Source organism: Cherax quadricarinatus, chromosome 7, assembly GCF_038502225.1.
Source record: "Cherax quadricarinatus isolate ZL_2023a chromosome 7, ASM3850222v1, whole genome shotgun sequence".
Lineage (NCBI taxonomy): Eukaryota > Metazoa > Arthropoda > Malacostraca > Decapoda > Parastacidae > Cherax > Cherax quadricarinatus.
In genome coordinates, this window is record NC_091298.1 from 40,015,925 (window position 1) to 40,028,421 (window position 12,497).

Sequence of the window (12,497 nt, forward strand, 5' to 3'; positions counted from 1 at the left end):
TGATATAACTTCAGTGAAGTAATGTTTCAGGTAAACAGATATTGTTGCTCATATCTCAGTAGTCACTTTTGCTACTGAGTCCATAATGATATGATTTCTTGGTTGATCAGATTCTTACTATTCAATCATTTATATATACATTGTGCGTGGGCATCCTAGAATAACTTGCATGGTTGTCTTTCGAAATATTTATTTTATAAGCTTCGGAGAACAAGTTACTATACCAGAGATAAGTAGTCAATTTGGATATTGACAAATTACTAGTAAAGTGGCTGCTTAATTACTATGGGTTGAGTCACGAGACTTAATACATTAACTGGAGTGTTGCTTGAGTTTATGGTGGCGTTTTTCCTCAAGGAATGTTATTGCTTTAATATTGTTTCAATATAGTTACATTCACGGGGAGGGGAGTGCTAAATCCGCATGTGTTATACAACGCCTGGATAATGGGAAGCATTCAGACTGGATCCCAGCAAGGTAACAACTTGTCCAAAATCTTAGTCACGTCCTTCAGGAATGTTGTTTCAGTAGAGTTAGAATTACAGGCGCACCTTCTTGCTCATATCAAGTTATATTTTGTTGTTTTGTTTATAACATTCGAAATAACTAATTTTAATAGTATTCTAGTACAGAGATTATCTGCTGCAGCTAGAATGACTTTAATAAAAAGGTGAATAATATACTACAGACAGTAGAAGAATTAAATTCTTTACATTTACTTAAATGTCCGAATTACAGTTTTTTTTTTCAGAACAGATCACCTCTCCTCCTTGTTCCTTCAACAAGACAGTCACTTCACTAATTTTTCTTGGACATAATTGCTCCACCTGTGTTCACAAGACAAGGTCTCTTCTCGTTCACTTTCCACACAAGAAGTTCCCCTCTTCTATTTCCCTTTATTTCTACGACAAAATTTCATTTCCTTGATTCCCAGAACAAAATCATCTCTTTTTCTTCCTAGAGCAAAATTACTTCTACTTTTTTACTCTAAAGACAAAATTTCCTTTCCTCGTTTATTTCCAGAAGAAGATCAGCTCTACGTCGTTCATCTCCGTACAAGAGCACCTCTCCTCCTCTGCTTGCAACACATCATCTTTTGTTAGATATATTTGACTGTTCAAAACGAGAACATCAGTAATACAATTCCAAATGATCTCGCCACAATTATTGTCTATTTCTTCTATGTAATCTAACTAATTATCCAGAAGACCTAGACAACCCGGGCTCAAGTAACAGTTTAATGGTCTCAGCTGAAAGTTACCAACATTTATATCTTTTTCACGCCATGAAGACAATATTATTCAGGGGACCTACATGACTTGAGCTCACACACAAGACCAGTATTCCTGAATGGTGTTACCTAAAGCAAACTTCCATGTTCCTCCTGTAGCTCCTTCTTTCTTCCTTTTCGTCAGGAGGAGATAATTTATCCAGAAGACCTGACTGATCCTGACGCGGACATAATTCACTTTCCTGGCTTTAACTGTGGAATCATCGTGAAGGAGGTGATGGTGGCGCACACGGGACACTGGTCGTGCATCGCTACCACTGACCAAGGCTTCGCTGCTGTAGGAGAAGACATCATTGTCAGAGGTAAGTGCTCGCTAATGTGCCTGTGGAAAATTACATTTATCTGAATGTATCATTATTTACATAACAGTAAATGAACAAAGATAATTATTATTTATCAGTTAGACAAGTAGGAATTTGGGACACCTAGGTCGCAAAAAATGTCCCCCTTCGATACCTACCACTGTCATATCCACAAGTTGCTCTGGACCTATTAATTACAAATGACAAATACATCACCAGGAATGCTGGAAAATATGTAAATTTGTGGACTGTATATTAAATTAAAAAATTATTATATATAAACACATATACATAACAGAAGGAGAATATCTTAAAATCATAACACTCACCAATTTGACTGGAGATTAATGTGTCATGTACAGGAATCCACCTTTTGCCTACATTTATGAAGAATTTACTGGCCAGAAATTAAACATAATTTAGACAGCTTATCTGAGGTTACTGGAGTTGTCCTGTCCTGTCGCCTGATTTTCAAATTATGCAGGAATACACATCCAACAATTTTGCCTCCTATTTGAGAGGTGTCAGCCCGATTTTAACCTCTAGAGCACGAAAAATTCTTCCCATTATTCACAATGTGTTATTCAATTCAAACAAAATGGCGACTCTCCTCCTGCGCAGAAGCAGGCTTTCCGTTTTCTATGACATAAATATTATTAAATACAGTATGGCCATCTATATACATATAAACACTGAATTTCTGGAAAATATACAGTATTTTCCACAGTGCCATTGTAATTACGTATTAGTAATTATTGTGTTTTTAACTATAGTGGCAGAGTTACACTAATGTCGCCTCTTCGTTACATTATTTTCTAAATATTTAATTGATGAACGGAAAGAAATAATTCAAGAATCCGCTTGGTTCATTAGTTCAAAATTTTTGTAAGTGACCTAGCCTCGTGATAGTTTTTATGAGTATTAGTAATAAATAAAAAAAAAAACGTTTCCCCAAAAATTTATGTAAACGAATGAAAAATAAAAGCAGTAAAAATTTCAGTAGATATAAATTTAGCAACAATTATGAAAAAATGAACAATATACTAGTATCTAGTGTGAGGTCTAGTCCGAGGCCTAGTGTGAGGCCTAGTGTGAGGCCTAGTGTGAGGCCTAGTGTGAGGCCTAGTGTGAGGCCTAGTGTGAGGCCTAGTGTGAGGTCTAGTGTGAGGCCTAGTGTGAGGTCTAGAGTGAGGCCTAGTGTAAATCCTAATGTGAGGTCTGGTGAAAGGCCTAGTGAGAGGTCTAGTATTAGGCCTAGTGTGAGGCCTAGTGTGAGATCTAGTGTGAGGTCTAGTGTGAGGCCTAGTGTGAGGACTAGTGTGAGGCCTAGTGTGAGGCCTAGTATGAGGTCTAGTGTGAGGCCTTGTGTGAGGCCTAGTGTGAGGTCTAATGTGAGGCCTAGTGTGAGGCCTAATGTGAGGTCAAGTGTGAGGCCTAGTATGGGTCTAGTATGAGGTCTAGTGTGAGGCCTAGTGTGAGGTCTAATGTGAGGCCTAGTGTGAGGCCTAATGTGAGGTCAAGTGTGAGGACTAGTGTGAGGTATAGTGTGAGGCCTAGTGTGAGATCTAGTGTGAGGTCTAGTGTGAGGTCTAGTGTAAATCCTAGAGTGAGGCCTAGTGCGGGGCCTAGTGTGAGGAATAGCGTGAGGTCTAGTGTGAGGCATCGTGTGAGGCCTAGTGAGGCTTAGTGAGAAGTCTAGTGTGAGGCCTAGTGTGCGGTCTGGTTTGAGGCTTAGTGTGAGGTCTAGTGTGAGGTCTAGTGTGAGGTCTAGTGTGAGGCCTAGTGTGAGGTCTAGTGTGAGGCCTAGTGTGAGGCCTAGTGTGAGGTCTAGTGTGAGGCCTAGTGTGAGGTCTAGTGTGAGGTCTAGTGTGAGGCCTAGTGTGAGGCCTAGTGTGAGGTCTAGTGTGAGGCCTAGTGTGAGGTCTAGTGTGAGGCCTAGTGTGAGGCCTAGTGTGAGGTCTAGTGTGAGGCCTAGTGTGAGGCCTAGTGTGAGGCCTAGTGTGAGGTCTAGTGTAAGCCCTAATGTGAGGCCTAGTGTGAGGCCTAGTGTAAATCCTAATGTGAGGTCTAGTGAAAGGCCTAGTGAGAGGTCTAGTGTTAGGCCTAGTGAGGCCTAGTGTGAGATCTAGTGTGAGGTCTAGTGTGAGGCCTAGTGTGAGGACTAGTGTGAGGCCTAGTGTGAGGCTTAGTATGAGGTCTAGTGTGAGGCCTAGTGTGAGGCCTAGTGTGAGGTCTAATGTGAGGCCTAGTGTGAGGCCTAATGTGAGGTCAAGTGTGAGACCTAGTGTGAGGTCTAGTGTGAGGTCTAGTGTGAGGTCTAGTGTGAGGTCTAGTGTGAGACCTAGTGTGAGGTCTAGTGTGAGGTCTAGTGTGAGGTCTAGTGTGAGGTCTAGTGTGAGGTCTAGTGTGAGGTCTAGTGTGAGGTCTAGTGTGAGGTCTAGTGTGAGGTCTAGTGTAAATCCTAGAGTGAGGCCTAGTGCGGGGCCTAGTGTGAGGCCTAGCGTGAGGTCTAATGTGAGGCATCGTGTGAGGCCTAGTGAGGCTTAGTGAGAAGTCTAGTGTGAGGCCTAGTGTGAGGCCTAGTGTGCGGTCTGGTTTGAGGCTTAGTGTGAGGTCTAGTGTGAGGTCAAGAGTGAGGCCTAGTGTGAGGTCTAGTGTAAGGCTTAGTGAAAAGTCTAGTGTGAGGCCTAGTGTGAGGCCTAGTGTGATGTCTTTGAGAACTAGTGTGAGCCTGAGTGTAAATCCTAATGTGAGGTCTAGTGAAAGGCCTAGTGAGAAGTCTAGTGTGAGGCCTTGTGTGAGGTCTAGTGTGGGAGGCTTAGAGGCAGGGCCTGGCTGGTGAGGGCACAGTGCATGTGGCTTCAGAGCATTGTGCTGGTGTGAGGCCTAGGTGAGTTCTGAGTGTTAGGCGTGGTTGTGGTGAGTGTGAGGTCTGGAGTGAGTGTGTGTGAGGCTAGTGTGAGGCTAGTCAGAGCCTGAGTGTGGGAGCCCTGAGTAACATTTCATGTTGAATCTGCTGGAGGTGAGTGTGGGCCTGGTGAGCAATCCTAGTTTGAGAGCCTAGTGGAGGAGCCTGGTAGGAGAATAGTCTGATGTCTGAGCCACAGGGCCTGAGTATGAGTCTGCTATATACGCTGTTATGCAGTCATATCAAACTACAAATGCTCAGAGGCCTGGTAGAAGAGAATAGTCTGTTGTCTGGTGTGAGACCTGGTGTGAGGCTGAGTGTGAGTGTAGTGTGAAGCCTTTTTGAGAAGTCTGAGTGTGAGGCCTGGTAGAGGCCCTGGTGAGAGAATCTAGTGTGAGGCCTACTTTGAGGTTTCCCAGTGAGAAGTCTGATGTGGGGGCCTGTGTAGGAGTCTGAGTGTGAATCCTGGTGTGAGGCCTAGTGTGAGGCCTGGTGTGAGGAGTCTGAGTATGAGGAATGAGTGGCAGTCTGAGTATAAGCAGTGAAGTCCTAGTGTGAGGCCTGGTGGTGTGGCCTAAGAGTGAGTCTGTGTTAGGCCGAGAGTGCAGAAGTCTAGTATGAGGAGCTAGTGGCGAGGCCTGGTGTGAGGGTTGGTGTGACGTCTAGTGCCAGGCTCTGAGTGAGGAGGTCAGTGTGAGAGCTGGTGTGGGGCCTGGTGGCGAGGTCTGAGTGCTGGAGCTGGTACGAGTCTAGTATGAGGTCTAGTGTGAGGCTTAGTGTGAGGCCCAGTGTGAGGCCTAGTTTGAGGCCTAGTGTGAGACCTATTGTGAGGTCTCGTGTGAGGCCTAGTGAGAGGACTAGTGTAAGCCCTAATGTGAGGCCTAGTGTGAGGCCTAGTTAGTTACCATTTTGTCCTAGGCACATGTCGATTAGACACTAGGCCTGTTGTATATGAGTACGTGTGTGTGTGTGTGTGTGTGTGTGTGTGTGTGTGTGTGTGTGTGTGTGTACTCATCAGCGTGCTCACCTGTGGTGCAGGGTCAGTCGCGCTCCTAGCCCCGCCTCTTCCCACCTGTTGCTACAGGCCCTCTCTCTCCCCACGCTCCATAGGCTTTATCAAGCCTCGTCTTAAAACTGTGTATGGTTCCTGCCTCCACTAAATGTTTCTCGACTACCTGCCCACAACTATGACTGAAGAAATACTTCCCTAATATCTCTCTGACTCATTTGTGTCTTCAGCTTCCAGTGTGGCCTCTTGTTTCTGCTCTCCCTCCCTGGAACATCCTGTCTTTGTCCACCTTGTCTATTCCACGCAGTATTTTATATGTCGTTATCATGTCTCCCCTGACCCTCCTGTCTTCCGTAAATCCTAATGTGAGGTCTAGTGAAAGGCCTGAGTGAAGTCTGGTGGGGCGCGTGAGGTCTGAGTGTGAATCCTGGTGTGAGGCCTGGTGTGAGGCCTGAGTGTGAGAATGTCTCTAAAGGAATAGTGGGAGCCTAGTGTGAGCCTGGTAAGAGAATCTGAGTGTGGGCCTAGTGTGAGGGGCCTGAGTGTGAGGTCTAGAGTGAGAGTCTAAGTGTGGCCAAGTGTGAGGCCTGGTGTGGGGGCCAGTGAGGCCAGGTGTAGTCTGGCAGGGAGGTGAGTGCTCGAGGCTATCTCCTGGTGTGATGCCTGAGTGTGAAAGGACCTAGTCTGGGGTCTGAGTAAGCGAGAGGAACAGTGAGGGCCTAGATGTGAGGCCTGAAGTGAAGGAGAAGTCCTAATGTGAGGCCTGTGCGGGAGCCACAGTGGAGAGCCTGATGGAGGCCTAATATTGACCTAGTTCAGGAACTGGTGTGAGGCCTGAGTAGTGGGGCCTAGTGTGAGCTCTAATTAGCGGGAGTCTGGTTTGAGGCTAAGTGGAAGGTCCTATCTGTGCAGACTAATTTTTAAAAATTTAAAGTGCAAGACCTAGTGTGAGATCTAAACAGCAGGAGACCTAGATGTGGAGAAAGCTACAGATATAAGCCCTAATGTGAGGCTAGTGAGGCCTGGCACCAAATCTAATATGTGAAGGGAGTCTGGTGATAAGTCTGCGTGAAAAAGAGTCTGAGTGTGAGACCTGGTAGAGAGGCCCACAAGTGGGAGGTCTGGGTGAGCCCAAAATGTTGGAGGCCTGGTAGAGGAGGAGCCTAGTGCAGATTCTGAGTGCGAGCCTGTGCGAGGCGTAGTGTTGGAGAGCTTCGCGGAGAGCCAGAGTGTGGGAGCCTGAGTGTGAGGCTGAGTGTGGGACCTAGTGTGAGAGCCTGAGTGAATCTAGTGTGAGGACAAGTGTAGGCCCTAGTCTGGGGCCTAGTCTGAGAGTCTAATGAGAGTCTAGTGCCAGAGTCTAATGTGAGGCTAGTTTGAGGCTAGTGTGAGGCCTAGTGTGAGGCCCTGGTAAGAAAGGGTCTAGTGAGAGGCCAGAGTGCTTGAGGCCTGAGTGGCGCGGTGTAGTGTGAGGCTAGTGTGAGGCTGGTGAGAAGTCTGAGTGTGAGGCTGAGTGTGAGGTGTGAGTGTGAGGTCTGAGTGTGAGAGAGGGCTGGTGAGGCATGGTGTGAAGGTTCTGGTGTGAGGCCTGGTGGCGGAGCCTGTTCAAGCACCTATTGAGAGGAAATCTGGTGTAGGGCCTGAGTGTGAGGCCTGGTGGCGAGGTGTGGTGTGAGGGCCTTCCCACGTGTGATTCTGAGTGTAGAGGCTGAGTGAGGCCCCTTTGAGGGCCCAGTGTGAGGTTCACAGTGTGAGGCCTAGTGCTTGAGGTCTGAGTGCGAGAGGCCCTGAGTGCTTTGGGCTAGTGTGGTCTAGTGTGATGTCACCAGGTGCGATTGCCTAAGTGCAGGGGTACAGTTAACAGATCCTGGTGCGGGAGGCCTGGTGAAAAAGTCTGAGTGTGAGGCTGCAATGTGGGAGAAAGCTACAAGTCAGAGAACTGCTGTGAGAGCCTGGTGAGGCCTAATGTGAGGCGTAGTTTGAGTTCTGGTGAGGCCTGGTGAAGTCTAGTGTGAGGCCTGGTGTGGTCTGGGTGCGGGAGTCTAGTGCGCGGCCGCGCTAGGTGTGAGGATTTTGTGTGAGGTCTTGGCAGGTCTAGTGTGAAGGAGTCTGAGTGTGAAGGCCTAGTGTAGGGGGATTTAGTCAGCGGCAGGGGTCAGGTAAGCGAAGAGTCCTGGGTGTGACCGCCTAGTGTGAGGTCTTGTGTGAGGTCTGATGTGGGGCTAGTCTGAGGTCTAGTGTGAAGCCTAGTGCGAGGTCTAGTGTAGAGGTGTAGTGTGAGGCCTGAGTGTGAGAGTCTAGTGTGAGAGTCTAGTGAGTCCTGAGTGTGACACTAGTGTGAGTTCTTGTGTAGGGAGTCTGTCATTAGGTCTAGTGTGGGGTATTTTGTGGGGGCCTGGCTATGACACTTACTGATGTAGGGTCTAGTGTGGGAAGTCTAGTGAGGCCTAGGGGTGGGGTCTAGTGTGAGGAGTCTGTCTGGGAAGGCCTAAATGTGAGAGTCCTAGTGTGAGTGCAATGTAAGGGTCTTGCCCTTGAGGCTAGTGCGACGCCTAGTGCGGGGTCTAGTGTGAGTCCTGAGTGTGGTCTTTTTGTGGGAGGCCTGGTTGACTTTTCGTGTGGGCGTGCTGGTGAAGTCTGGTGTGAGAGGTCTGGTGTGAGTCTTTGTGGGGCCTAGTGTGACGCCTAGTGGCTGGGGATAGTGGCGAGGTAGGCTGTGAGGTCTAGTGAGGCCTAGTGTGAGGTCTGAGTGAGGGCCTGAGTGTGAGTCTAGTGTGAGGTCTAGTGTGGGGCCTGAGTGGCAGAGACCAGTGTGAGGTCCTAGTGGTGAGGTCCAGTGGCGGGACCTAAGTGAGACTAGTGTGAGGTCTAGTGTGAGTCTAGTGAGGCATGAGTGTGAGACCTGAGTGTGAGGAGTCTAGTGTGGTCTAGTGTGAGACCCTGGTGTGAGGTCTAGTGTGAGGCCTGGTACTTGAGGTGTGCTTGAGGCTAGTGTTAGACCTAGTGTGAGGTCTGTCGTGCTGAGGCCTAGTGTGAGACCTGGTGTGAATGCAGTGTGGTCTGAGTGTGAGACCCTGGTGTGAGTCTGGTGTGAGTCTGGTGTGAGACCTGGTGTGAGGAGGTCCTAGTGTGAGGAGGTCTGTGCCAGGGTCTGGTGTGAGGTCCTGAGTGCGAGTCTGGTGTGAGAGTCTAGGTGTGAGACTTGAGTGAGTCTGAGTGTGAGACCTGAGTGAGGTGGTGTGAGTCTGAGTGTGAGGGTCTGGTGGACCTGGTGTGAGGTCTAGTGTGAGGTCTGAGTGTGAGGTCTGGTGTGAGGGGTCACAGTGCGAGGTCTGGTGCTTGAGACCTGAGTGAGGTCTAGTGGCAGAGGTCTGGTGCGAGGTCTGAGTGCGAGATCTGAGTGTGAGGTCTGTGTGAGACCTGAGTGTAGGAGGTCTAGTGAGGTCTGAGTGAGATCAAGTGTGAGGTCTGAGTGCGGAGCTAGTGAGGTCTAATGTGAGGCCACAGTGTTGGAGCCTGGTGTGAGTGCAGTGTGAAATTAGTGTGAGACCTAGTGTGAGGTCTAGTGTGAGTCACAGTGTGAGATGTAGTCTGAGTGTGAAGTCTGGCGTGTGAGACCTGGTGTGGTCTGAGTGTGAGGTCTAGTGTGGTCTGAGTGTGAGGTCTGGTGTGAGGGAGTCTAGTGCGCGAGGTCTGGTGTGAGACTTGGTGGTCTAGTGTGAGACCTGGCGCGAGGTCTGAGTGTGAAGTCTGAGTGTGAGGTCTGGGTGAGTCTAAGTGAGAGTCCACAGTGTGAGACCCTGGTGTAGGGAAGTCTAGTGCTTGAGAGTCTGGTCTGAGTCCTAATCACCAGGAGCTGAGTGTGTGAGGTCCTGATGTGAGGTCTGGTGCGGGAGTCTGAGTGTTGAGACTGTGAGGTCTGCGTGTAGCCAAAGTCCTAATTAACGAAGATCAGTGAGACCTAAGTGCAGGCGGAGGTCTGGTGTGAAAGGAGTCTGAGTGTGAGGTCACAGGTGTGAAAGGTCTGGTGTAGAGAGTGCAGTGGCAGAGCCTGGTGAGAGTCCTAGTGTGAGGTCCCCCGTGCAGGGAGGTCTAGTGTGAGGTCTAGTGGCAGAGAAGGTCTAAATGCGGGGACACAAGTGTGAGGTCTAGTGAGAGTCACAGTGTGGTCTGGTGGCCAAGACACAGTGTGGTCTAGTGTGAGGTCTGAGTGAGATCTGAGTGAGGTCTAGTGTGAGTCATAAATCTGGAAGTCCTAAAGTCATGAGGTCTAGTGGAGTCTGAGTGTGAAGAGGTCTGGTGCAGGGCCTATGTTTATAACACTATCAACAAAAATGGCTGTGACTTTCCAAAAAATGTGGTTCAAGATTTGTCTAACCAAATACTATCAAAGCACATCTAACATTCTCTCAACAAGCATCTGTGAAACATATCAAACTTATCTAACTTTGCCCCCAAATCAGTATTGCTTTCTGGTTGTCAGTGTAACAAACATCAAAAGATTCTGAATTCAATCGACATAACACGTTGAAACATGAACAAGTAAATTACGTATTTCTGTTCTTTTTTATTCAAGACTACGTTCATAGCGTGTCAATTCATATTTTTATAGGTAAAGAAGCACTTAATGAGATGAAAATTAATAGTGACAAAGCATCTCTTATGTTTTCTACTAGTTTGTTTTTACAATAACGTCAATTAAATTGGTGAGTTTGCTTCATTCATCTTGTTATATGACTGACCTTCCATGAAGAATTGAGGACACTAATGCAACACCATGCGAGATCTTTTATTGAATTCTTCTAATGTCATCATGCTGAGTTCCTTTAACCTCTTCTCATAAGACAAACTCCTTAGCTCCGGGATTAATTTTGCTGCAAACTTCTGCACTTTCTCCATTTCTTGACGTGTTTAACCAGGTGAGGGTTCCATACTGGTGCTGTGTACCCCAGTATGGGCCTGACGTACACGATGTACAGTGTTTTGTATGACTCCTTAGATGTCGCAATCATACTGTCAGGTGTGCCAGGCGCCCATATGCATTTAGCGTTTAGATGGTTATTGTGAGCCCCAGGGGACGTGCTCGGTACAATGCTCACCCTGAGATCCTTTTCCTTAAGAGTGGTTTGCAGCCTTTGATCCCTAGCCTGTCCTCCGTCTCCAGTCTTCTTTGTCCTTCCCTAAGTTTCATGACTTTGCACTTGGCGGGATTAAACTCCAGGAGTCATTCTTCACACCAAGCTTGAAGCCTGTCCTGCTCTGCTTCTAATTTTCCTGTTTCTCGTCCGCTTGTATTCTCCTCATTATTTTCACATCAGCGAGGAGGGACACCTCTGAACCTATTCCTTCAATTATATCATTCACATATACAAGAACTAACACCGGACCAAAGACTGACCAACACTCGTTGTTTCCATCTTGTCAGATATTCTCTGATCCATTGCAGTACTTTCCCTATTTTTCACGTCTGCTCCTCCAATTTTTGAACCAGTGTTTTGTGGGATACTGTGTGGAAAGCCTTCTTACAGTCCAAAAAGCTGCAATCTACTCTTTCATCTCTCTCCACTCTTACTTCTGTTGCCTTGTAGAAATCAAGTAGATTTGTGGGCCCAATCTTTTCTATGTGCTCCACCACTGTTTTCTTGATAATCTTCTCCATGACTTTACATATTATAAATGCTAGTGACACTGGTCTGTAGCCTAATGTTGCCTGTCTGTCTCCTTTCTTTAAACCTGGGACTATATTTTCGGTCTTCCACACCTCAGGCAGTTGCCTCATTTCGATAGATGTATTGAATATTGCTGTTAGTGGCACATACAGTGCCTCTGCTCCCTCTCACAGGCCCCATCGAGAGATGTCATCTGGGCCCACCACCTTTGAGGTATCTAGTTCCCAGCAGTTTCTTCACCTCTTCCCTGGTGGTGTGTAGTGTGTCCAGCACTTGCTGGTGTACTCTTCCATCCCGGCCTGCTGGCATCCTTTTCTCACTGAAAATACTTCCATAAATCTCATGTTGAGCTCTTCACCTACTTCTTGGTAGTTTCTTATGATTTCTCCTCCTTCCTTCCTCAGTCTGATTACCTGGTCCTTGACTCTTGTTTTCTCCTGATGTGGCAGAACAACATCTTTAGGTCAGATCTGGATTTCGATGTTATATCATTCTAGTATTGCCACTGGGCCTTCCTCCTTATCCATTCATATTCGTTTCTGTGCTCTTTGGCTAATCTCCTTATTTTACTGTTTTTTTTTCTATATTTTTTTTCATTCTCCTGCACACTTAATTTGAACCCGTCTCCATTTCATTTACAGTTTTCTTTCTCACTGAACCTCAAGCAAGAAATTCCTCATGCCTGTGTAGTTCCCTCTTTTATAGTTTTGCTTCTCCCATCCTACTTATGGTGCTTTATTTCCTTTCTCTCTCCACTGTGAATACCTTCATAAATCTTTTACTGAGCTTTACCCATACTTCCTGGTTGCTTCATGTGAGCTTCCCTCCTTCCTTCCTCAGCCTGATTACCTGGTCCTAGACAGTTGTTTTCCTTTTGATATGATTGTATAACATCTTGTACAACATGTCATTCTTGTATTGAAACTGATCTTCTCTCCTTATTAGTGCACATTCTTTTCTGGCTCTTCGACTCAGTTCCTTGTTTTCCTGAATCCTTTGCCTTCTATAATTTCTTCCATGCTCTAGCACACTAGGCTTTGGCCTCTCTACACCTCCGAGTAAACCATAAGCTAACTCTGATCTTCCCATTGATTCTGTTACCCCCTGGTACAAACTTTTCTTCCTTCCTGCACTTTGCGGTCAAGTGTTCCATCATTTCATTTGCTGTCTATCCCTGTACGTAGTTCTCTTTCCCACTGCACTTTATGCAGGAATTTTCTTATGCCTGTGTAGTCCCCTTTATTGCTGTTTGGCTTTGTTTTCCTTCTTCTTGTGCTGTTTTAATCTCCACTGCTAACTCAAAAAAGTATTTGAAACT

General features: G+C 46.8%; 1 protein-coding gene across 2 annotated transcripts in view; it reads left to right on the forward strand.

Moving 5' to 3' along the window:
* The window catches only part of LOC128686728 (uncharacterized), a 111,800-nt gene that overhangs the window by 51,406 nt on the left and 47,897 nt on the right, over window positions 1-12,497 (forward strand). For both annotated transcript variants that reach the window (XM_070082395.1, XM_070082396.1), the window contains exon 3: window positions 1,416-1,593. In XM_070082395.1, coding sequence (XP_069938496.1) covers window positions 1,416-1,593 — 178 coding nt within the window. The remainder of the gene's footprint in view (window positions 1-1,415; window positions 1,594-12,497) is intronic.